The sequence below is a fragment of the Ammospiza nelsoni genome, chromosome 20 (genome assembly GCF_027579445.1).
Source record: "Ammospiza nelsoni isolate bAmmNel1 chromosome 20, bAmmNel1.pri, whole genome shotgun sequence".
In the NCBI taxonomy this organism is placed as follows: Eukaryota; Metazoa; Chordata; class Aves; order Passeriformes; family Passerellidae; genus Ammospiza; species Ammospiza nelsoni.
The window spans coordinates 6,671,874-6,697,277 of record NC_080652.1 but is presented as its reverse complement, the minus strand read 5'-3'; the positions used below and the strand labels follow the sequence as shown (position 1 = coordinate 6,697,277).

General features: G+C 52.8%; 1 protein-coding gene across 4 annotated transcripts; it reads left to right on the top strand.

Annotated features, from left to right (window-relative positions):
- Positions 1-295: 295 nt before the first annotated feature.
- SH3GLB2 (SH3 domain containing GRB2 like, endophilin B2) lies at positions 296-23,282 on the top strand. Of its 4 annotated transcripts, XM_059486652.1 has the most exons (12): positions 296-382; positions 8,218-8,359; positions 8,622-8,750; positions 9,366-9,499; positions 9,957-10,049; positions 13,591-13,653; positions 17,151-17,174; positions 19,614-19,703; positions 19,866-19,966; positions 20,445-20,459; positions 21,051-21,309; positions 21,949-23,282. In XM_059486652.1, exons 1-12 carry the CDS (start codon positions 320-322, stop codon positions 22,054-22,056), a joined length of 1,221 nt encoding a protein of 406 aa, XP_059342635.1. In that variant the 5' UTR covers positions 296-319; the 3' UTR covers positions 22,057-23,282. The 4 variants fall into 4 exon arrangements, with proteins under 4 accessions (XP_059342635.1, XP_059342637.1, XP_059342636.1 ...); XM_059486654.1 differs by lacking the exon at positions 13,591-13,653 and having other exon boundaries at positions 297-382; XM_059486653.1 differs by lacking the exon at positions 20,445-20,459 and having other exon boundaries at positions 297-382.
- Positions 23,283-25,404: the final 2,122 nt, after the last annotated feature.

Here is a 25,404-nt window from a genome sequence, read left to right as displayed (position 1 = left end):
CGCCCCGCCAATCGGAACGCGCCCGGCTCGGGGATGCGGCGACGATCGCGGCGGAGCGGGAAGGGAAGGGGCGGGGAGCGCGGCGCGAGTTCCTATTGGCCGACACTGACAGCTCCCTCCGTCGCCGCTGCTGCGCTTAAAGGGGCCACGCCCACGCCCCCGCCCGCCAAGGCGCTGCCGGGGCTCACGGACCCTGTAAGAAGCCATAGCCCTTTTAAGAGGCGCGGAGCGGGCGTCACCCGATTCTATAAAAGGCGGCGGCGCGGCGGGCGCGGTGACAGCGGGGGCGCGGCGCGGCCGGGGCGGCTTTGGGGCCGCCATGGAGTTCAACGTGAAGAAGCTGGCGTCGGACGCGGGAGTCTTCTTCTCCCGCGCCATGCAGGTGAGGCGGGGCGGGGCGGCACCGCCCGGAGGCCGCGGGCCAGGGGAGCCGCGGGTCTAGGCCCTGGCGGTGGCAGGGGGGCTTTGCTCGGGCCCGGGGAGGCTGGAGAGGAAGATCGGAGCTGGGCGGGCCCGTCTGTGTGAGCCGGAGCACCGCCTTCAGGGGCATCCCCTCAGGAGCATCGCCCCGGCCGTGGCTCGAGGGTGCCGGGGAAGGTCCGGGGGAGAGCCCCGGGGATGGCCCTCGGAATGGGGAGGGGATGCGGGGCACAGTCGTGCCTGGCGTTATTGGCCTTAAGGGAACAAAGCTGTGTGGTCCGGCCTGACGCTGCTTTGTCCGAGCCCAGACCCGCCGGGAAGGGGTGCGGGGATCTGGAAGAGCTGCCCAGGGGGGACGTGGAGTCTCCCACTCTGGAGACGTTCCAAAGCCACCTGGACGCGCTCCTGTGTCAGGTGATGCTGCCCTGGCAGGGGGCTCGGATGGGATGTTCTCCAGGGGTCCCTTCCAACGCCAGTCATTGTGGGATCCTGTGGGACGGTTCCTGTCGCTGCAGGTGCCTGCACCTGGTCTGTGCTTCAGCCCCTGGGGAGGAGCAGGAGGTGCCAGCCCTGGGAAAACACTGGGACCATGAAGGGATGGGAAGGAACTGCTGGGAGCCAGCGGGTCGGGCCTCACGGGGCTGGTGAGGCACCGGGACCATGCAAGGAAATGGCAGGAGCTAAGTCGGGGGTTAGGTTGGAATTAGGAAAAGGTTCTTCCCCAGAGGGTGCTGGGGCACTGAACAGGCTCCCTGGGGAAGGGTCACAGTGTCAGGGCCTGTAGAGCTCCAGGAGCCCTTGGACAACACTCTCAGGCACAGCCGGGGTTCTTGGGGCTACTTCTGTGCTGGGCCAGGATCCCTGTGGGATCCCTTCAGTGGTCCCTGTGGGTTCTTCCAACGCAAAATATTCTGGTATTCACAAACTTGAGATTAGGAGTTTCTGGGGATGCAGTAACCCTCCTCAGAGCTGTGAAGAAATTTGGGTATACATGAGCAGCAGACATGCAGCAGGTGGTGAAATTGAGCTCCTGAGTGTATTCATTTCTTGGGCATAATGGGTGAAAAACTGCTCTTGTTTGGCCAGGAGAGGGGAGAGGCAGGTCAGAACTGGTTGGGATCCTGTTTGGAAGGTGAGGTCCAGCTGGTGGCTCTGGGACTGGGCTTCTTGCTCTGCCCATTGTGTGGGGGTGGTAAACAAAGAGAGCAGAACTGCCTCACTCCAGACCTTCTGTGCAGTGGAGTAATTCTGGCTCTGTCCAGGACTGGTCTCCTGTAAGCAGATATCACCTCCTGCAGCCATGCCAGTGAGTCATATGTTATGAAGAAGGGAGATATTAACTACAGGTGCAAAATAAGGAGCAGATGGAAAACCTAAAGATGCTGTTCTCATGCAAATGACCTTGGATGCAGAAGAAATGCTGGAGAGAAATCTTGTTTAGAAGCCTTATTGTAAGTCTCTGATAAGTGTTTTTTAGCTCCAAGGCGTAGGAAGGAGACAGGCCTGGGAACAGTGTCTGCACACAGTGATTCCAGAGCAAGGAGGCGTTCAGAAATCGTGGCTGCTGCCTGCTACACCTACTCCACTGTCTTGTACATGAATATTCATATGCCTAATTACAGTAGTAATTTCTTGAAACCAAATGAGCGCTGGCACTTGTGGACAGCGAGCAGGTGTGTATGGAGGGGGAGCTGGAAGGAAGGAGATCTCTGAGGCTGAAAGCCACCTCATGAGGGGTCACTGCTGGGGCAATTCAGCCTTTTTGGGTGCCCACGGAGCCCTGGTGTGGGTGAGCCCTGCCCCATCTCTCCCAGAGCCAGCACTGACAGCTGAGCTCTGCTGTGGGCAGTAAGGGCTGGCTTTGTAGCCCTCTTTAGCACTGCAGATCTTCTAGGATGGGGATAAACTGCCTAGAAAAAGCTGTTTTCTGTAGTGTTTGGAGATGCTTTCTGCAGCTCCAGGCATTTAACAAAGTGATGTTTTACTGGAACTGCAGCAGCTGGGAGATAAATGGACTGGCCATTATGTGCTGTTCCACTCAGACAGCATTTGCTCCTGCTGTCTGGCAGAGCTGTCTGACCAACACAGGAGCTTCACTTGGACTGGAATTAGGGCTCAGCCAGGGGGAAAGGAGACAGGGCATGGTCAGCACAACACCTCTGGGCTGGCTCAGGGCAGGAGCTGGTTTGAAATCTGTCAAATACATCCCAATGTACATGCTGGAAGAATGATCTTGGACTAGGCTCCTCATGACAAAACCCAATCAAAACAGCTCAAACCCACTGCTTCCTTTACCTGGCTCTTCTTGTTCATGCTCCAGTCACAGGGCTCCTCCAGAAAAGCAAAGCAGACAGGAAAATTGGGGTAGGAAAGCAGTGGACAGCTCTGCTACCCTGGGAGTGGGGAATGAGCTTCTAGGCTGGGGCTGCAAGGGTACAGAGCTTGTGTAGGGTTCAGCATTCAGCTGGGGATGGCCTCTGTTACCACTTGCACCAGTTGCAGCCAGATCTGCACTCTCTGAGGGGATGCAGCACCTGCAGACAGACTCCTAACAGGTCACTCTTCACTTGAAGAAGGGCCTCTGCCTTTGCTCAGCTGCACCTTCCAGTTATCATAAGTGGGTCTAATCCCAAACCTTGGCCAGTGGAAGCTGTGTGGCCACACATTGGATTTCTCTGTTCTAGATAGGCTGCAAGCCAGGCTCTTTCAGGGAGCTCTGGAAATAACTGTGGGGATCTGTCTTTTGTCAGTTCTGATGTGAGCAGGCTCTGGGTGAAATGCCCAAGGGTGAATGCAGCTTTTGGGTGCTTATCCTGCCCTAATGTCATTACTGAAACAGCTGGAGGCTGACTTACTCATCTTGAAGCCCCTGCAGACAGACAGACAGACTCCCCCAGCTCCCTGAACTCTGGTGATAAAATAGACTTTTATAATTTGTAGATGAAATAAACCCTCTGCTTGCCAACCTTATTGGTGCTCACACTTTAGAATTGGAGAGAGCAGAAGGTGACCCAAGGAAAGGACAAAGTCTTGGTGGGGACACAGCCAGGACAGCTGACCCAGGCTGCCCAAAGGGATATTCCACACCATGGGACACTGCTCAGCAGTACAGCCTGAGAGAGAGGAGGAGGTGGGACATGATTACAGAGCACATTTGTCCTTTGGAGTAACCTGGACATGGACTGAGGCCCAGCTTCCCAGGCAGTGCTCACACATCACTTCAGATGGGAAGAAGACAAGAACATCTTTTGGTTTCCTTTGCTTCCACACACAACTTTTTCTTCATTATCTGCCTTAATCTCGAACTCTGAGGTTTTTCCATTTTATTTTCAACTCCCCTGTTGTGCTGAGGAGGGAGATGATAGAGAGGCTTGGTGGCACCTCACGTCCAGCCAAGGTCACCCACCACCGCAGTGTTTTTCCTCTCCTGACTGCCTGCTCATGAGTTAACCAAGCTGTGCCTGTTAATGGCTTCCTTCTGTCCTCTAGCACAGTTTCACTTGGCTCCCAGCCTGGCTTTCCTGCCTCCTGGTGACCAAACACTTGGAGCAGACTCTCTATCTGGTCCAGAGTTGCTGAAAATTAAGTAGTTCTAAGATTCTGAGTGGCTGTAGCTTCTTTCCTACTGCAACCCTGTGCAAAGAGGGAGCCAGATTTGCTGAGCTGACTGTGTTGTGCTTTTAATCACCAAAAGAGTAAATTTTTCTGTGTTTTGGGCATTTTGAGCTATTTGGAGGCTTTGAAAAACCCAACAATCTAAATCTACTGGCAGCTACAGGAAACTATGCCTGGTTTAAGTCTCTTGGCCCTGGTTTGATCTTTGTAATTTAAAGTAGAAAGTCATAGGTAACATCCAGCTGGATAAAATGGGGACCCTGCAAGTGGTACAAGGGCCTGAGCTCTGCCCCCAGATCCTCTGCAAGGGGGCTGCAGCCACCCTGTCAGAGATACAGCATGGGTTTTTATTATACTGGGATTTTATTCCTCTTTTAAGGAAATGAAGGTGCTGGTGCTTTCAGCATGGGCTATTTGAAAGCCACCTCTGTCCTTTAGACAGACCCAGCCTGTCTGATCTGTACCTGCAGTGCAGAGGGGCCCCTCCAGCTCAGCACTACTTGCTGACCCTCCTGACACCCCAGACTTGTGTCTGCCAACTCTTTTGGGGAAGGGGCTTTTCCCAAGCTGCGAATGCTTAGGGCAGCTGCCCTTACTGCAGTGCAGCACATCCATGCTCCTGTTGGGCCTGTGCCCCAAGTGCTGCTTTCCTGCTGGGTCACCCTGTTTGTCCACCTGATAAAGCATCTCTTGTTCCTGCTGGCCAGCCAAGCCTCCCAGAGGAAACCCAACCTTTGGCTGAATTATTGATGTCCTGGAATGCAGCACAGCTCTGCTCTTCCTGGAGAGTGAGAGTGGCACTGACAAAAGGCTGCCCTGCATTATTAAGCAGCTGCTCTGGGTCAGCTGCAGGGATGTTTCCTGCAGGGGAGCAGCCTCAGCACGGCCACCTGGCTCATGATCCCAGGATGCAGAGCTGGGAATTGGTTCAGGGTGTTGACCCAGTCCTCAGGTTCTAGAAAACAAATGGGAGTAGTTCTGCCACGGCAGGATGGAGGAGCTGGAGGTTCTTCTCAGCACCGCAATTGCCTGTGCTCTGCCAGCCCTGCCCCTCTCCCCAGGGATCTGTAACAGGCCAAGCCTGTAAATCAACTTGATAAAACCCAGTATCACTGCCATTTTTGGCAATCTGTTGTAAAAGACAGCAGTGCATCTAGTCTGGGAGCAGCAAGATATAAAATACTCAAAGTCTGTCTTTTTCCAGTCAGGAGGCTTGAGAGTATGATCAGTTCATTTCTCCTGCATCTCTTGGTGTCACAGTGAAATATTTTTAATCAAATTTCTGTGTTATGAAAACAGATTCTCAAGAATAGAAATCCTTTACAGGGGAGTTCTGCCTGAAGTGCTTGAGTAGCCAAATTTCATAAACTGCTGTTCTTCTACCCTCCTTTTCACTGGGCAGCCAGGTAAGAAGGGAGCAGCAGCTGAGATCTGTTGCACCCAAAATCTCAGATTTCCACTTGCAGCAGACAAAAACACAAACCAGCTCCTAGGTCAGTGTAATTTACCTGTAATCTCCTGAGCTGGCTGTGCCTCCAGAAGCTTCATCTGATCCCATGGCAGGCTGCTCCTGCAGCAGGTGGTCCTGCTCTCCCTGCACCTCATGGCACATCCCCACCACTGCTGTGAAGTCAGGTGGGTTCTCTGATAGGTCTAAAAAGTCACATTAGAGATCAAACTGAGCTGGATCAGGGACTCTGTGCACAGGGGGGAGGAGGAGGAGGTAGCACTGGGCAGGGACAGCACCCTGGGGTCACTGCAGTGAGGCACCACCCCCCCAAGGCTGTGCCTGGGCTGGGTTCAGCACATCCAGCTCCTGGATCAGGGGGACACTGAGGGAGTGTCAGTGGAGCCACAGCCTCCTGTGCCTTGCACCCACTCCATGCCCTCCTTTCCAACCCTGAAAGAAGCCTCAATAAGAGATTTTGTGGCCTGACCTTTTGGAACCAGGGGCTGTGGCTGAGATTCCTGCCCACCCTCCCCTTCTGGCATTGCCAGGCATCCCCAGCCTTGCTGCCCTCAGCCTTGTTGCAAGACAAACAGCTTCAGTGCCTGACTTGAGATAAGAGTTGAGTTTCTGATTTCTGGCAAATGCTGAGCTGTGACCCCTGCACTGGGTTACACAAAACAGCCCCAGAGGACAGTGATGCCAAGATGTCACTTGCTAATAGAGCACAGGACCCCAGAGCTGGAGTGTTCAGGACAGGGGCAGCAGCACTGTGGAGATGCTGGAGTGATCTGGCACTGCAGCAATGCTGTAAGAAGCTGACTCAATTCAGCTGAATAGAAATTGGGTTTAGGTTTGACAGCTCCAGGGCAGATGCTGGTGCAGGATAAGCCCAAACTGTAGGAAAAAGAGCTGGACTTGAAAGTGAGATGAGGTCTCAAAATGCTGTCTGGGAAAGGGGGGGTGGGGTGGGAGAGACTTACCTTTGCATCAAAGAGTCTTGTTTAGGAAAGATCTTTAACAGATGACTCAAGAATTGGTGCCAGATACCTGGGAAGTCCCAGTTTGCTGCATGGCAGTGACTCAGCCCAGCCTGGCAGAGTCTGAAAACAGCCCTGGGCTCCCAGACAGAGGAAAGCAGCCTTAGCCACTGAGAGCCATGTGTGACCCCCAAAGGAATCACAGACCAAACAACACAAACACCCTCTCACACCGAATCTGCTTTTACCCAGGGGACCATGGCAAGACCTAGGTGAAATTACATGGCAGTAACCAGGGGCTGCTGGTGCAGAGAGCAGGGACAGGATCCCTGTCCCTGCAGCTGAGGACCTGTCCCTGCAGCTGGGGCTCTGTCACCTCCCACATCTGACAGAGCTCTCCAGTGGCTGGTGCCAAACAGGTCGCTGTGTAAACATACCTGGAGGCTTTGTATATCTCAGCCATCTGGTAACAGGACTCCAAGGGCTGTTTGCCCCTGCTCTGGGCTCTCCTTATCTCACTTGGTTCCCAGCATTGGGCTGGGTGAGGAAGGAAAGAGCTGGCCAGGAAGCCTTTCAGAAGGGCAGCAACCCCAGGTCAAGACCCCATGGAAGGGACATCTCAGCCCACCTAGAGCTGAGCTGTGGAGGAGGGAAGCAGAGAGGAGAGGGTATCAGTGGTAGATGAGACAGGAGCTGCATTTCATCCCAGAGCTTTAGCCAGGCTGTGATCTTTGGCATCTGCCTGGGCCAATATTGCACAGCACCATGTCCTGGTGACTCAGCAATGGCATCAGAGAGCAGTAACAAGGGTTAAGGGACAGCTGGAGCCTCTGTTGGACCCCAACTGGCACAGCTGTCCAAAGGGTCTTTTGGCGTGATCCAACAAGATGCTGGTTCTGTCAAGAGCAGGGATTTGTGCTTCAAAATACACTGAAATTGGCCAACTTCACTGAAAAGGGCAAGTGGGAAATGGGATGGGATGAGAGGGAATGGGCTCTTCTCTCAGAAATCCCTCAAGGAAACAATGGAGGATGTCCAGGCCATCTGAGGCTGCATCTGACAAACCTGGTCAGGTGCCACTGCCCAGTATGAAAACACTGGAGACTTTCACCACCTAACTCTCCCTACTGCTAATTTTAGACTTAAAAGGAATTGCAGAGTGAGGGATTGTCCATTGCCAGTATGAATCTGAGTGCTGAGAAGAGCTGGACAGTGTTGTATTTCAATTCCCTGCTCCAGACTGTGTCCCAGAAGAAGAGGCACTTGCAGAAAGTGGTTTTACCTAAATCCTGAGTTTGAGTCTCCTGATTTCAGATGGTGGTGGCATTCCTGATCCCTTGGGTTTGCAGGACACAGAGCTGGTCAGTAGGAGATGAAGGGATTTAGCACCTTCCCTCATGTGAAGGATGTCTGTTGCTCTCCTGCATGAAGCAGTGGAAGCCATGTGCATATTTAAACAGATCCCTCACAACTGGAGTATTTCTGTACTAGATCTTATTAAAAGTTACTTATTCTGGAATACCTCTCAGACCTGGAGTCTATTTTTAGCCCAATGCTTGTTCTACTCTTGGGCAAAAATTTGCCCTCTTCCCCTGAAAGATGCCTGGGAGAAAAGAATGATACCTTGAAGGGTTTTTAGCTCTATTCTAAGGTAAATACACAAGACAAAAGCAGCTTCAATGTCCCTATTAGCTCTCCAACACACTGTAAATCTGCTTTGGAAGAACAGACCTAATGACTGCCTTCTTCCTGCAGTTTACTGAAGAAAAGCTGGGCCAGGCTGAGAAGACTGAGCTTGATGCCCACTTTGAAAACCTCCTGGCCAGGGCAGACTGCACAAAGAACTGGACAGAGAAGATCTTGCGTCAGACTGAAGTTCTGCTGCAGCCAAACCCCAGTAAGTCCAGCTTCTCCTAAGGCTTGAGGGACAAATGTCACTGAAAGACATGGCCTCTGGCAGGGTTTGTGGGGTTTGGGAGAAATGTGTCCTTGCAGGGCCTGTCCTTCTTCCCTGAGCAGCTGAGAGCACCTCACAGCCTGGCAGGGACCCCTGCTCCTGGCACTGCTGTCCAGTGCATCCCCGAGGACTGCATGGGCTGGGCTATCATCATTGCCAGTTCAGGGACCCTCTTTCAGCCTCCCTGCTGTCCCCACTCCAGGTGCCAGAGTGGAAGAGTTCCTGTATGAGAAGCTGGACAGGAAGGTGCCTTCCCGGGTCACCAACGGGGAGCTGCTGGCACAGTACATGACAGAGGCAGCCAATGACTTTGGGCCAGGGACACCTTATGGTAAGTCAGCCTGGCTAATGGAGAAGTCCTGGGAATCCATCCCTGTTTTGCATTGAGATGTTTGCAGCAGGCCCTTCCTGACCCCACAGAGCATCTTCCTGCTCTTAAATCCTCACAGCACACAGCCTTCACTTCCAGCTGTCCTTGCCCCTGCCATGAGCTTTGTTCCTGCTCTCCAAATCAATAGCTGTTCAATAGTGAGTCCTGTTACAGCCAGAGCAGCTGTGGGTGCATCTATAGCAAACACTGCCTAATCAACTCATGTTTTCTGCTCTGGTGCTTTTTAATTTGCTGCTCTGTTCCTGTGCCTCTGTTTTACGAGGCAGAGAAGGATCGGTCTGCGCAAGCAGGTAGGGCAGTAAAATCCATCAGTGGCATGAGTGCCTCAGGTAGATAAGGTCAGAGCTGCCCTGGGAGCAGTGAAAAGATGCCTCAGGCCAGCAGCAGAGTGGGTAGGGCTGGAGCTGGGCTGGGACAGGCACGGTCAGCTTGCCCAGGCCAGGTACAGCTGTGCCTGTGTCCCCCAGCACGGCAGTGTGGAAGCTCTGGGTGAGCTGGCTGAAGCCAACACGTGTTAATTGGTTTCTCTGGAGCTGAAGGTTCCTGTTGTTGCAGGAAAGACTTTGATTAAAGTTGGAGAGACTCAGAGGCGCTTGGGTGCAGCAGAACGGGAATTCATCCGCTCTGCCTCCATCAGCTTCCTGACCCCGCTGCGCAACTTCCTGGAGGGGGACTGGAGAACCATCTCTGTGAGTGTGCCACCAGGGCAGGGCAAGCTTGGCACAGCCCTGGAGACAGGGAGGGCAGGGGGAGAGGGAAACAGTGCTAAGAGAACCCCTTTTCTTTCCCTGATAAAGGATGACTCCATAGCTCTCCCCTTAAACAATGCTAGGATGAGGAAGTACCAGCCCTAGATCTGCTCAGGTTCCCCCTCTGACAGGGAAGGGTTGCCAGCTGATGTGCATGAAAAAGTAACTCATTTCCCCACTCCTGCAGCTTGTGGGCACCACCCATCACAGGCTGCCCTGCTTGCAGGAGGTTATCCTGTATCCCTGGCAACCAGCCCCAAAACTCTTGCTAAGGAGATGAGCATAGCAACTGGTGCTTTCTCCTTGGCATGTTTTAATAAAGAAATAGATTTGATTCCTAGGTGATAGCACACCCCCTCCTCAATCCTGCTTCTGAGCCATCTCCTGTCCCTTGCAGAAAGAGAGGAGGATCCTGCAGAACCGACGCCTGGACCTGGATGCCTGCAAAGCCAGGTTGAAGAAGGCCAAAGCTGCCGAGGCAAAAGCAGCGGTAACTCCTCCCCTCATTTCCCTCCCCGCAGTGTAACTCCTCCCCTCATTTCCCTCCCCGTCCTTCTGGCCCCAGGGCTTGGCTCACATGGTCAAAAATTAGGTTACTCTCCTGTGTCCTGTCTCTGGCAGGCATGGGTGGGGGAATTAATTCCTCATGTGGGGTGGAAGGGAGCTGGAGCAGGAGCCATGTGTCTGTTTGAGACAGTTCTGAGCTTCTGGAGTCTGGAAACTTGCACTTGACCCAGGCTCCTGCCTCCTGACTGATCAGGGTTGCTGGATGAGTTGTGCTAGTAACTGAAAGGCTGCATCTTCTGAGGACTTGCTGATTTTCACAGGGGATGTTGAACCAAGGCAAGAGAGAGCTGAGCTGGGAGGTGCACAAGGGAAAGGCTGCTGGAGCTCTGCAGCAGTGCCAGCCGGTCAGACCAGTCAGGATTCTGCCAGCTCCCAGGCAGGAGTGCTGTGGGAGCCTGTAAGGGGTGGCCAGGGTCAGACTGGCTGCAAGGTCTGTCCCTGAGCCTCTCTACTCACTCTGTTCATGGTGCTCTAGTTACAACTTGTCTTGCCCTCTGGCTTTGGGGAATTCATCCCACTGGGCACTGATGGGTTCCCTGGAGGGCCTGGTTGGAGCATCCTGTAGAGCTCTGGCTGCTGGCACAAGGACCTGCCAAGTTCTGCTCTTGCCTTGGGACCAGGAGCTCAATTGGCAAAGGTGTGCAAGTCAGAATCAGGCTGTCCTTGTCAGTCAGACCTGGGATGCACTGGGATACCAGCCCTGCTATGAGCCTGTTTCTAACCATCTCTCAGCTGGGCCTCTCTCCCTGGGTAGCAGTTCCCAGGTGTTTTCCCTTTCCTCCAGCTCCAGTTACATCCATGGCAGATGGGGAAGCTGTGCTAAGCTCAGCAGCCCTGACAGAGTGCTCAGACCTACACAGGACAGCTGTGAACAGAAGTAGTAGCTGCCCTTGTAAAAAAGCCTCCTCTAATCAGTCAGGTCTCCCAGATCCTCTGAAAGTAACTCCAGGAATCCCCCATTCCCCTTCTGGAGGGGACAGTGCCCCCAGTCTCAGGGGAAACTGGTGGCCATTGCTTTATCTTTATGGTCAGAGCAGGAATTCAGATGCCTCCTGTGCTTCCTCCCTTTCCACCCTCCTTACCTTGCTCCCTACAGCAGATGATCCCAAGGCCTCTCACCTGCACACACTCTCCTGCTTTAGGGACTCCCCTGTAGCTGGAAAAGAAAAACTTTGTTTCCCACTGGAGCTTTTGGGGTGTCCCAGGCAGGTGCAGAGCCAGTCCAGGCTTTCAGGGTGTCCTCCCCAAGGTGAAACACTGAGCACAGCAGCAGAGCACATCCAGCTGCTGCTCTGGGGACCCATCTGTCACCCTAAAGGGGAAGTCCCTGGGCTCTGGGTGCCTCCCTGACTGCTGGATGTCAAGTTGGAAGTTCCCAGCAGTGGGGAGAGCTGCTCCCTGTGCTCTAAACACCTCACCTGGATCACAGCATTCCCTGTAACCTGCCTGGAGTCCTGTGTCACAGCTCCCCATGCAAGCTGAAGTATCCCAGCTCTCCCAGCTCACCTCTCTCTTGCTGCTCTTTCCCCTCTGTAGTGCAAATTCGTGTTCCCACAGCTTCTGTCTCCTGATGCCCCTGGAGCTGCTGCCCAGACCTGTGAGCTGATGTGGAGCACCTGGGCTTGTGCATTTCCCACAGACTCTGTGCTTTGTCCTCCTGTTGATGCTGTTTTGTTTACTAACCTTTTTGTTTTGTTTCTTTGTGATTTGCTCAGTGTGAGGGAGATGTGAGTATTGACTGTGCTAACAGTGCTGTGATTTTTTTTTTCCTTTAACACCTCTCATTGTCTCTTTCCCATTTTTAAAAAGAAAATTCATCTCTCCTTGGTCCCTTTGGGACTGGCCCTGGAGCATGTTCTGAGCGTGATCAGGGCTGTGGCTGCCTGGGGAAGGTGCTCCAGAAGGGTGGGAGTGTCAGAGACTGCCTGCAGCCCCTCTGGAGCATCCCTTGGGTCCATCCACGTTGCTGCAAGCAGTGCTCAAGAGAGGCAGGGGCTCCCCAGAAAACCCCCTGGGGTTGGGTGGCCAGTCCCTCTCTGGAAGGGCAGCCCAGAGACAATGACAGGCAGGATGATCTGGTTGTGCTGCTGTTCTGCCCCTTTTCCCCATTACCAGAGTGGAAGGGGGAGGGAGGTGGGTCCCTTTTGATCACTGCTTGCAAATTCAACTTCTCCATGCACAGAAGTACAAGAGAAGCTTGCCTCCTTCATCCCATGTGCTGTGACTAGTTTTGGGACTCCCTGGAGACCAGGGAATGGGAGGAGAGGTTTCTTCAGTTGCTCTTGATCTTCAAAAACCAAAAAGCATAAGCAGCTATTTCTCTGAACCATCCTTTCTCCCCACAGGGAGGAGTCCAGCCTGCTTGCTATGCTGGCCTCAAACCTCACTGGTGCATTTTTCTGCCTGTATTCAGGTTTAACTTGCAATAGGAATTGCTCCTCCTTATTCCTTCCTCCAGCCATCCCTAAAACTCCTAAATGGTATGAAAAAGAAATATGGTTGGGACTGCCTGACTGCTCTTCCACACACTGGTCACTCATTCCAGCTGGCTGCTTGGGCCCAGCAAAGTGGGTCAGTGTGTATAAGTGGATCTGGGTGAGAGCAGAGAGATTAACCTGGGAGAGGGCCTGAGGGGATTAACAGCAGAGCTGGGATGCAGCAGGACTGTGCCAGCCCTGCACAGCAGCCTGTGTGCGGTAGGGCTGGCCAGGAGGATTCCTGGTGGTGTTGGTTTGTCTCTTTAGGTAGTGCTGCCATCCCAGGAGCAGGCCTGGTCTCACCTGAATAAAAGCACCACGTTCTGTGGTGGGTAGTGAGCCCAGAACTGGGGGGATGGACTGGATCCATTGCACTTCCAGGGAGGAAACCTCCAGAGTGCTCAAGTCTTGGTGCCCCAGGGCAGAAGTTCAGCTATGGAGAAGGGGGTTGGGTTTGGAGGTTTCCTGACCCCTGGGATGAAAACTCCTGCACTGCCTTTGGCTTGGCTAAGCCATGTGCCTTCCTGGAACCTGCAGATCTGGCTCTGTTAGGAGGAAACGTGGCTTGGAGAGAGTGAGAGCAGTGGAAGGCACTGTGGCAGGGATGCTCCAGTGCTGGCAAACTTTCCTGCTTTAAGGGCAAGGCCCTGTACAGTGGCTGTGGACAGGAAACAAGGGGAAGGGAGGTCGTGCCCACAGGACTGAGTTAATGCAACAATTCCCTGCTGGCTGCAAGGGGATGGGAATGCCTTTGGGATGGTGCTGTATGAGCTGACAGCTGTAAATACAGAGTTCCCAACAGCAGGAGTGTCTGCTGTCCAAGCACCAGCTGTGGCTGCACAAGCCAGGAGACCTCCTCTCACCAGAGTCTGAGCAAAGCTCCCAGCACAGGCAGGAAAAAAGCCACAGGTCTCTTGTTCCAGCCATCACCCAGTGACTGCTGTTGGCTCCTTGGTGCCTTGTACATGACCCTCTATTCCCCCCCAGGCTGTGCCTGACTTTCAGGAAACCAGACCTCGTAATTACGTGCTCTCCGCCAGCGCATCAGCGGTAAGATCACTGGGTACTGCTCCTCCTGGATCCTGCCTCTCCAGCCTCCTCCTGCCCCTCTCTCTACCTGACTTAGGCCTAGTGCTCTGCTGTTTTCAACATTTTAATGTGACATGGGCTGCCCAGGCTCTGACTCGGCCTCCAGGATTCACATCACCCCTCTGGGGGTGCCTGCTCAGGGTCTGGCCCTTTGCAGCTGGGTTTGCTTTCCAAACCAGCTCCCCTGCCAGCCCTCCTCCACATTTCCAGTGGGGATCTTCTGATGGTTGTTATTGCTAGGGGAGCAATTGAGAGGAACAACCCCCAAGAGTGGCCTTTCTGGATGGTTCCAGCTGTACACTGGCAGTATCACACAAGTGACTGCCTGACCTGCACTGTGGTGTCAGAGTCAGAGGCTTTGAAGCTGGTCAAGAGAAGCAAAGGTGGAGGAATCTCTCTGCCACCAATGTCAATAACAGTGCAGGTTTGTCTGTTCTGCAAACAGAGGTCATTTTTTACAGTTTCAGTGTGTTGGCAGCTGTTGCACAGCCAGATGTGCCTGGGGTGGGTGAGCAGCCCACTGTGTCTCCACTCTTACACTGAGTGGATGTTGGCCAAGCAATTGACTTCCCATGCTGTGTTCATGGCTCCCCATTGCACAATGTCACATTTCTCGTTAAAATGTTGAAAACTGATCATCTTGCTTCCTAACCAGCATTCAGAACAACACTGATGCCTGCTAACAGAATAATCTGGGAGTGGGATCTGCTGATATGAAAAAGGACAGCCCAGCCTTCTCAGAAACAAAAAGCACAATGGAAACAAGCTGGATTTGGTTAATGGGAAACCCATCCCACTTGGAGCCAGAGGTGTGACTGAGCTGACAGCATCAGTGTTAGTTCCTAGGGGGATCTGTCCTGACCTTCTTGGAGAGCGATGCTGGGATCAGAAACAGCTTTGCACAACACTAGAAAACAATTCCATCAGTCCAGGCTCAGTGAGGAGAGTCCTGCAGAAGAAGCTGAAGCTGGTGGTGCTGCAGTTCTCCTGTCTCCTCGTGCAGCTCAGAGCCAGCCTGTGGCTCTGCCTCTTCCATTGGGAAGTCTGTTCCAAGGGACTGCAGGGAAGCTCTGGGACACCCAGAGGAGAGAAGCTGGGCTTTCCCTGCCTCTGAGCAGAGCAGGGCTAAAGCACAGCTGAAGACAAGCATTTGTACAGTGTGCATTGGCATCTCATGGAGTCCAGCCCTCACCAGAAATTACCTTGGTCTGTTCCTGCTCTATTGCAGAGCTGCTCTGGGGAGCAGGTGCCACATACAGGAACTTTACAGAACAGATTTTGTGAGGTTTTCTAGGTAACAAGTGTCTACCGTGGGACATCTGTGCCTAGCTCAGTGCTGCCTCATCAGGCTGTGCTGGTGCTGGTGGCACTGGGCAGTGAGAGCAGGGCTCTGGGAGAGCAGCCAGCACTGACCCAAGGGGTTTCATTGCACAGCAGGGCCTCCTACCAGGAGTGCCTGTGGGAAATGTGCTGGCCTGACCAGAGTCAGGCCTTGTGGCTTCCAAAAGTCTTCCAGAGGCTGCAGTTGGTGGGTGAAGGGCCATCTGAAGTCCAGCTGCACTGGCAGGGGTGACATGAATTACACTTTGCATCTCTAATTAGCAGCACACAGGCTGAGCCCAGGCTGCTCCCTGGCTCTGTACAGGCAGGGCTGCTTGGCTGCAAGCTCTCAAATCCCAGCATTCATCCCAAAGGGTCAGGCACTGCAGCAAGGTAGGAGCTCTTCATCCTGTTGCTCTGCTTTTCTTCCAGGCCAGAGTCCTTGTGCTACTTCTTAGTGTGCACTGAGAGTGCAGAGCAGTGGCTGCTGCTCACCTGCTCCTTTCTGGAGGGAGGGGTTGGTTGTGCCCAAGGGAACAGCTTTGTCTTACAGGTGAGCAAACAGGTCAGCTCTCTCCTGGACCCCACATGCCCTCAGCTGGGCTCTGATTTGGATTCTAAATTTACTTTGTTGGTTTTTGGAGAGGTGGATAACGTGGTGCTTTGATTTTTTTTCCCCCTTCCACGACAGGAGGGCTCAGATGGAATGAAATCCAAGAAAAAAAAAAGCACCTCCCTTGTTTTGTATGAGTTGGAGGCTGAGGAGCCATTTCTCCTCTCTCCCACACTGACCTTTTGTTTTTGTGTAAGAAGGTGTACATGAGCTGTGTAAGCCTGAATATCCCTTTCTCTCAGCCCCTGCCATGTGCTGTACTCCTAGGAATGACTCCAAGAAAAACAAATTGAGTGCCTTAAAGAGGGTTCCTCTGGCTTGAGCTGAGGTGCAGGAAGACAACAGCAGATCATGGCCTTTTCTGCCCTCTGAGCTGCCCAAAGAGGAGCCACAGTGAGTCTTAGCCCAGGGGTAGATCTGGGCAAAGCTGGGCTGTCCCAGAGCACCACAGGGTTGGATCTGGATGTGGCACAGCAAAGGCAACAGAGGAGAAACAAATCTGGCCACAAATTCACCTGAGGGCTGATGGTGAGCAAAGCTCAGCTGGGAGAGCCCGGGCCAAGCAGAGCCTGCTCTCCCTCTGAGCCCCCAGAGCAAATCCAGCTGTGCCTGGTGCCCTTCCCAGGCCTGCAGAGCTGACACTGGGGGGTGAAGCTGAGCTCCACAGGGCTCATTCCCCTGGCCCTGCTGGTGTGGGTGCTGCAGGCTGCTGTGCTCCTGCATCCAGGGGAATTTCACATTGCCAGGACTGTTGGCTGATGAGGAAAGGCCAAGCCAAGGACCTCTGGGAAGGATCAATGTGTTTTTCTGTTTTTCTGGCTCCTCTCTCTCCCTTTGCCATTGCTGTGTGTGATTTCTGTTCATTGTTTCGTGTCCTGAAGCCAGATCCCACCAGCAGCTGGAGGTGTGCAGTGTTCTGCTCCTCAGGTGGGCCCCTGAGGATGAGGAGAGCAGGGAGGAGCTGTGTGATGTTTTGCCTGGCTCAGAGGCAGCTGAAGGAGCTGTGTGATGTTTTGCCTGGCTCAGAGGCAGCATCCAGCCCCTGCTTCCTCCTTGCTGTGCCTGAGCAGGCTGTTGGCACTGCAGGCTGGATGGGTTTATCCCATTTCTCTGCACTGTGGGTGAGGAACATTTGCCTCTATGTGGCCTGGGCTCAGAAAGCTCACTTGCCTCTCCACAACCCTAAAAAAGGGCTGTCCCCCAACAGCAGCCTCTGCAGCTCCAGCACGGTGAGCCTGCTGTGCAGAGGACTCTGCTGTCAATCCCTTTTCCCTTGGAGCCCAGGGGATGCAGTGGCTGTAGCAGCCCTGGCAGGGACTTGCCCTCCCATTGTGGAACTGAGCTCCAGGGTGCAGGGATGAGGGGAAGGGGCATGGATCTGGCAGCTGCTGTGGGTGAAGGGCTGGCTTGTCCTGGAGCTGGCCTGCTGTGCCCATGGAGGGTCCCTGCTGTTGGTGTCAGTGCCCAGTGCCTCACGACGTCTCCAACACTGATCTCCTCTCCTGTTGCTCTGTGGCCCCCACAGCTCTGGAGCGACGAGGTGGAAAAGGTGAGTACCCAGCTGGGATTGTGCTCAAACCTTCTGGGGGTGTTCTGAGGACAGGGCTAATGTGGAACCCTGCCTGTTCCCTGGCAGGGAGGGTCGGGGGCTGCTGCTGCTGTTGTGTGCCCCAGCCCTGATCCCTCTGGGTGGTTCAGTGCAATGACAGCAGCTGGGGATGAGCCATGGGCCCCTTGGCTGTCCCTGGTGGGAGACACTTCCCTGTGTGGTGAAAGGAGGCTCAGAGCCCTGCACTGTGTGACAGGAGCGGAGGTGGTGGCTGAGGTGTGACCAGCTCTGCTCCTGTGGCCAAGGCTCTGATCCTCCATGTGCCTCTGGCCTGACCCACCCAGCTGGCTCCTCACAGAGCTGCAGCAAGGACAGAGCACATCCACAGCTGCTGCAGGGAGCAGCTTGGTCAGGGCAGAGGTTTGAAGCCTCATGGAGTTGATTCTCTGTGGATGAGCTGCACTTACCTTCTGATCCATGGAGGCTCTGGAAGGGAAGTGTGACTTGTCCATGAGGATGGATGGAGGGTAAGACCAAGATGAACTCTGTGTGGAGCCCCAGCACAACCTGGAGCTTCCAGAGACACCTGGGCTCCTGTTCTTTCCCACCTCAAACACCCCCAGCAGGCATTGCTGTGAAGCTGAAGTGCAGGATGGCAGAGGTTCTGTGTGCTGTGCATGACAGCAGCTTGTTGCTGTTACTCCAAAGGCATCTGCAGAATGGACTGGCTGTTCCTGACCCAGCTCTTCCTCTTCTTTAAATCCTTCAGTCCCTCAACCAAACAAGCTGGCTACAGCCAGCTATGAGCATGCAAGGATCTCTTCCTCTGTCCTCTCTTTGGGTTATTCTGCTTGGATAGACTGAAGTGTGTAAGTAAATGTTGCAGTTCTCCTTTATTGGAGAAGCACAAGACTGGAAGAGGCCTCCCAGGTCACCATCCAGCTCTGGTTTTATAGGAAACTACATCCAGCAACTGCTCAGAGCTGGCAGGGAGAGGCAGATCCCAGGCAGCACCAAATGGAGCTGGGTCTGCCTGGCACAAGTTTAAATAGCTCTGAATGCTGGAGCCTCAGCTCACAGGAGCAAGAATCACTTGGTGTTTTGAAGGCATTGCACTGTTGTTTTCTGTTGCATTCCCCCTTCTCCTTTAAATAATCCCTTTCATACAGAGGATGCAAGAAAATAGATCAGTTGAGTTGTAGCTTAAAATAGACAAATCTGATTATACGACAGTCAAAGCATTTCTTTGTTGTAGCCTGGCCCTACACTGGTAGTGCTGCTACCCCCAGCAGCACCTCCAGCTTGTCCTGCTGGGAATGCTGTGTCTCCTCTGGGGTCACCAGGGATGTGGCCTCTGCTCTGAGACTGTCAGCCTGGCTGGATCAGCCCTCTGGGCTCAGTTCCAGACGTGCCAGTCCTGTGCCACAATGGTCAGGGCATTCCCAAAGCAGCAAAAGGAGCCCCTGCACCAAGGCAGCTCTGATGGCTGCACATTCCTGGAGGGGGGAAAGGATTCTCTTCCCTGTGAGCTGGAGCTGAGTGGGTGTCACTCTTCTGTGACAGCCCTGCACAGCAGCCTGTGTGACAGTCCCAGCTCATCCCAAGAGCACACCACAGCCCTGGTGTTAAGGAATAACACCAGAGAACATGTGGGGATGCTTGTCACCCCTTTCATCAGCAGGAGGGGAGAGCCAGCACCAGAGCACTTGGCTGCTCCAGCACTTCTGAATCTCCTTGCCAGGATCCACCTGGGTGTTCTGGTACTGCAGAACTGCCCCAGTGTGAATGCTCTGTTTGGTGGGGAGAGATGGGTCTCCATGTCAGTCTGTCTCTGAATCCCCAGAGCTGCTGTGGAGCTGCCTGCTATTCACCAGTGTTTAATTCCTCCTAGCTCAGAATCAGTAACTAGCCCCAAAGGAGACCCTTGGGTAGAAGTTGGATGGGGATGTTCATCTCCATTGCAGATTTAATTAGCAGCAGCAGTTTGGTAATGCTGCCTGGCCTCAGTCTTTGTTTTGTGGTGATAAAAACAAAACCACTGCACTTCCAGAGAGAACCCTGGGGAGGCTGTGACATTCCTGTGCCTGCAGGTGCAGAAACAGGGGATTAAAGGGACCAGAGCTGGCATGGAACTGACTTCCCACATAGCTCAGGATTAACAAAGCCTCCCCTTCTTCATGTTCTAGTCTTGTGGGAGTAGGAGCTTCCTTGCTTGATGCATCAGTTTTGAGCTGCCATTCCATCACCTGCAGTGGTCCAGTGCAGGGTTAAGAAGGAACCAGGCTGAGATGCAGCCAGAGGTCTCTGGGATCCCAACCCAGGCTCTCCTGTGCCTGCTGCTCAGTGTCACAGGGGGATCCTGCTGCCAGGGGGTGTGGAGGGGCTGCAGAGGCAGCTCAGGGCTCTGCCTTGTGCTGCCTCACCCTGTGCTGTTTGCAGGCGGAGCACGAGCTCAGGCTCACCCAGACCGAGTTCGACCGGCAGGCGGAGGTGACCCGGCTGCTGCTGGAGGGCATCAGCAGCACCCACGTGAGTCCTCCTGGGCTGCCAGGGACCACAGGGGCTCTGGGCTCCTGGATGTGCAATAGAGGTGGTGAATTGGGGGTACCTCAGGGGAGCAGTAGCTGCAGCAGAGGGTTTCTGTGCCTGGCAGCCAAACTCAGCCAAGCTGATGGTTCCTTTTCCCTGCAGGTGAATCATCTTCGCTGTCTCCATGAGTTTGTGGAGTCTCAGACCAACTACTATGCTCAGTGTTACCAGTTCATGCTGGATCTACAGAAGCAGCTGGGCAGGTAAGACAAGAGACTGCTTTTACTTCTCTGAGGGTTATTGATCTCCTTACCCCCAGCTCAGGGCTCTTTCTCCCTCTCATCATAATGTTGGGCAGAAGTTATGAAGTGCCATCACAGCTCTGACAGAGTTTCTGAGTTTACAGTGGTGGCGGTGGAGCATTTGGAACAAGCTTTTCCACTGGATTTTTACTTTCCTCCCAAAGCATGATGGCCATGGGAGTTTGAACATTTTTCCTCTAAATTAGTTAAATCACACAGGACTCAAATTCTTGTTGCCAAGCAATGAGCCTGAGCATGCTCTGCTGCAGCAGTAACAAACCCCAGATTCCACATTCAGTGCTGCTGGCTGCACATCCCGTGGGGTGGGCTGGGATGTTCTGTCTGGTCCTGTCACACCAGCACAGGCCTGACCCAGGAGGGGATGTGTTCTCTACGTGCTCACTCACACTCCTGTTCCATTCTTTTTCCATGCCTGCAGCTCCAAAGGAGAAATGTAAGTATGATACTGGCCAGGATGAGCTCTGAGGGCTCTCCTCCCCTCAGTGACTCTGGAATCTCTGTGTGAGCACTGCCAAGGCCAGAGCTGTACCCTCTTAGATAATTGAGCCTGAGCTCCATCACTGTGTCAGTCTAGAGAGCCTGCAAAGCCTGGGAGCCTCCAGCTGTGTTATCCAGTTCAACAGCATCAGTGCCCATCCCTTTCCAGAAGAATTAGCAGGCAGAACAGGTAACAGACTGTGTGAGAGCAGGGCAAGGACACAGCACAATGGACCCAGTCAATCAGAGGCCAGAGCAGCACCTGCCCAGCCCCATCTGCAGAGCCACACATCAGTCTGGAACTCTGCAAGTGCTGAAACAGAGCACTGGAGTCACAATGGGCAGACAAATGTCACCTGCTGCAGCCTCAGCACCTGAGAACTGAGGGTGTTTCCCCATGTGAAGGGCAGTGTGAGTGTGTTACAGCTGCCTCTGTAGGCTGCAACTCTTGAGCATCATCTCTGCAGAGCAGCTGCTGAAAGGAAGAGCTGATTGTGTTTCCTCAGGCTGGAGCCTCTCTGAACTGGGCTCTTTTCTCCCCTGTCAGATTTTCAGGTACGTTCGTGGGCAACGCAGAATCCGCATCTCCTGCAGCTGCTGCCTCTCCTCCTGTTGCTGCTGCCACCCTCCCTGCTGTGCCTACAATCCCAGTGGTGCCCACAATTGTTGGGGTGCCCAACACCGTGGCAGAGGGTGTGCTGAACCCCAATGAAGTCAAACCTCCTGCCAGTGGGACACGCAGGGCCAGAGTCCTCTACGACTACGAAGCAGCCGACAGCACCGAGCTGGCACTTCTTGCAGATGAGGTTGGTGCCTTTCCTGAGTGTTGGGTTTGGCTACAGCTACCCAGCAGCCCATGGTGTGCCCAACAAGGACTTTGGTTCCTTTTCCTGCCCCTAAAACCTGCTTTATTAAGTCTTTTCCTGGATAGCAGTATCTGCTGAGTTGCAGTGAGCTTGTGCTCACAACCATTTACTATTTAACATCACCCAAATAAGCCCCCCTGTTAAAACCCAACTGTACCCAAAATAAAATACTCCAATACTTAATATCTTCACTGTGACCCTCAAATAAAGCTGCCTTATCCAGAGCCATGGGATAAGCTGTTGGCTGGAGGCCTGCTCTAATCATGTTGAGAAAAAAAGAAAAATCAGCAAGTTGGAAACTCTTCTGTTCTGTAAACTGAACTTCCATATTCAGAAGGGATGACATAGCAACATGTAAAGTACCTTGAGTCACTTTGGAGAATGAAAAAGCAACAGGGACATCACTGGGCAGTTTTCCATAGATCTTGTGTTAAAGCTGCAGATAGCTCCAGGGAAAGGGCACAGATGGCTGCTAAATGAACTTCAGGAATTATTGTTCTTTCAGTCCTCATCTGACTGAACTTCTTGGCTCTGTCTGCAGAGTAAGGTCCTGTCTAATGTGCTGTCTTCTATCCCCAGATGATCACTGTGTACAGCCTGCCAGGCATGGATCCAGACTGGCTCATAGGGGAGAGAGGGAATCAGAAAGGGAAAGTTCCTGTCACTTACTTGGAACTGTTAAGTTAAATGTTAAGGAAGAAGAATGTACAAGCAGAATGCACCCCTCATCTGGCACTTCCAACGTGGATTTCCTCATCCGAGACCATTGCTCTCTTCAGGGTCGACACTCCATTGCTCATACAGGAATTGGGGGAAAGAAGTGGGAACACTGTTCTGGTGAGGTTTTGGGAAAGGGCTGATGGCACCCAAGACTGAATTGGTTACTACCAGTGCAGCCTGCTTTGAGGTTAGTCCTGATGGCACAAGATTCCTTGATTTCGTTTTCCCTTCCCTGCCCTAGTCCTGTTCCTCCCTGTGTCAGGTGTGGTTGGTGCCTCTCTGCCCTTCCTCCCTTCTCCAGTAGAATTCCCCAAGTCCAGCCATTGAGCATTCCAGCAGGGAAGTGTCCCACACACCCCCCCCGACCCGTCCTGGCACACCAGGCAAGGAGGCTGCAGTGAAATTTAGGAGCCTGTTAAGCCCACCCACCCTGCTCTCCCCTGGGAGCCCAGCAACGCACAGCTGGCCAGAGCCACAGTCACTGTCCTGGGGCTGGAGGCTCCCACCTGCCCCTGTCCCCTGAAGCTGGAAGATTTCTTTATGAAGATCAACCTGCTACTGTAGGGCCTAACCCCAAACCTCTGTGCAAGGGACCATGCATCTTGCTTGCATTTCCTCTGGGAAATTGCTCTTGGACTGCAAAGTTTACAAGCCTTTTTACAAGCTTTGCTCCCTGTGTTATTGTCCAGGCTTTTCTTTCAGTGTGTCTGTCCAGGCATGTTTTAGCCTGACTTTATTTCCACCCTGAATCACTGATTTAATGAATGTTTCCCCTCCCATGTCAGCAGTGAACGGACTTGGTGCATCCTAGTGCAGAAAGGGACAGTCCCAGCTGCTGTGACCCCCAACAAGGAGCAGTTTTTGGCCACACACACTCCAGATCCCAGCTTAGCTCAGGTGTGTGTGTGCCTGCTCACTCTGGAATGAACTCCTAGCTAGAGCTCACCTAAAGGACTTCCACTTGATGTGTCACAAGTTTTCCACTCAAGCTGGATGGAAGAGAAACTCACCTGCACCAAACTCTGTTCACACCCTTCCCCAGGTATGTCAGAACTAACTTTGCTTGTTTATTGATCTTTTGCACTTTCCCCAAAGGTTTTGTGACCATTCTAATGTAACAGGGCACTGAGCACCTGTGTTTGTGGGGCTCATGGGTTTCAGCACTTATTTGCCAATAAACAAAACTGCCTGACCTCCTGCCTCAGCATCTTCTGTTGGCTCAGGGCTGCCCTTGCTCCTGTAAGCAGGGACACAAAGGAGCAGCTCAGGTGAAAGCAGAGCCCTCCTGCTGCCCCAGGCTTGGAAGTTGGGGCTAAAAGCAAAACAAAGCTGCTTCCTGTCCCACCTGACACTCCCAACACTCTGTCACAGCCTTGTGGTTCCTCTCCCAGCTGTCACATCTCAGTTGTACTACAGCTTCAGGGGCTCTGAGAAACAACAGCTCCTCCTGCACTTGAAGCAAAAATAGAGCAGCAGGATGACTTCAGCTGCTGAGAGACCCAAGTGCTATTCTAGATCTAACAGACTTTTTGAGTTGTTATGGAAACTAGATCTGCTGCTAATCTAAAATCCTAAAGTCTTGTCCCCAACACCCAGCTTGGAAGGAACTCCTGGGAAAAGCAGCTGTTGAAGTGCAGCAACAAAGCTTGGCTGTTCTAGTTAAAGAGAACAGGGGAAATCAAACGATGTTGCTGTTCTAGTTAGTTTTAAAACTGCCAGGACTACCAATCTCATACTCCTGATCTATTAGAGATCTACTCCTGCCTATTTCCCTTCCAGCATGTATATTTTCCCTCAGGCCAGTGACATCCCTGTTCCTCTGTTATTCCTGTCCTTGCTACATTAAAGCAGCAGCAGCTTAATGAAGCAGAAAATGGTCTCTTCCCTCAGAGCAGCCAGAGGGAATTCTCTTCCTGGCACCAGCACTCTGTTCCCTCTGCAGTAGGAAGAAAAGCACATGGAACATCTATTGCTGCTCCTGACTCTGCACAAGTAGGAAGAAAAGCACATGGAACATCTATTGCTGCTCCTGACTCTGCACAAGTAGGAAGAAAAGCACATGGAACATCTATTGCTGCTCCTGACTCTGCACAGGCAGGTGACAATTGTGACAATTGTGCTGCTTCCCTGCAGATGTCAGGGGACATCCTTGGCTGGATCCCTGTGGGCCTGAGGGACAGTGGCAGCTAAGACTGAAATGCTGCTGCAGCTCTCAAACACACACAACCAACAGCACCCACTGCTTCTGCTGTCTGGCACCAAGGGCTCCTGCCAAGCACCACCAACTCACTCTGGTGCTTGAATAAACATCTAGAAGAATCCATTCTTTTTGAACACCAATACAGTGATGAGCACACTGTAACTTCCAAAACCAAAAGGAAGGAAGGAATGAATGAATGAAAAAGGAAAGATCCTGACCACAGCTGTCAAGTAACAGCCTCTGCTCTAACTGAACTTGCTTAGATGGACCAGATTTCAGCTTTGCTCCCCCTCCCCTTGGCAGCCCTCATCCATTCTGTCTCTGCAGAGCTGTTCACCTTCAGCTCTCCCTGGTCACACCCAGCTCCCATGGCACAAAGTGTTCCTGGTTACAGGCTGCCCCATCAAAACACCACTGGGTTTGGGACTGTCACACCACCCCACAAGCCCCTCTCCCTTCTACTTTAAGACTTTACTTCCAGCCAGTTCAAATCTCTCCAAAGCCCTCAGGGCATGCAACACCAGATCAAAGAAATGTGCCAGGATATTGCCAGCACTTAAGCTTATAAGGTAAAAAAGCCCAAACAACCTCAAAGCAAGATAATCCCATTTTTTAGCTCTAGTCTCTTTAAAACTATTGAAATTAAAAAAGTTCTGGCTGGTAAAGCAATCAAGTGTCTATTTAGGAAAGAACTGGTAGGTTATTAGCTCACAGCTACACTGAAATTTGATTTCTTAGCTTAGATAAGTCTGTCTAGATTTCAGGCTGTATTTTAAGCACTAATCACTGATTTTCTCTTACTGTCATTACTACACACTGAGCTCAGAACCTCAAAGAGTTTGTTGATCTAGAGCTACACCACATGCTGCACCTTCAGTGTGCAGGGGAATCATCCCTGAGGAGTATTTCATAGTGCTGCTCCTTTCAAACCTCCCACGAGCTCCCCAACAGGAGAGTAAGAGAAAGGGAGTGGGTGTGGGGAACCCAGGGAATCAGTCTCTAATTACAATCATTTCAGACAGCCTCTGGCTTGCCACTTAGAAGTCACAACACTAGCTGGGATTTCAAAGAATTACCACTGCAGAATACAGACACTGCAGAACTGGTGCTGCTGT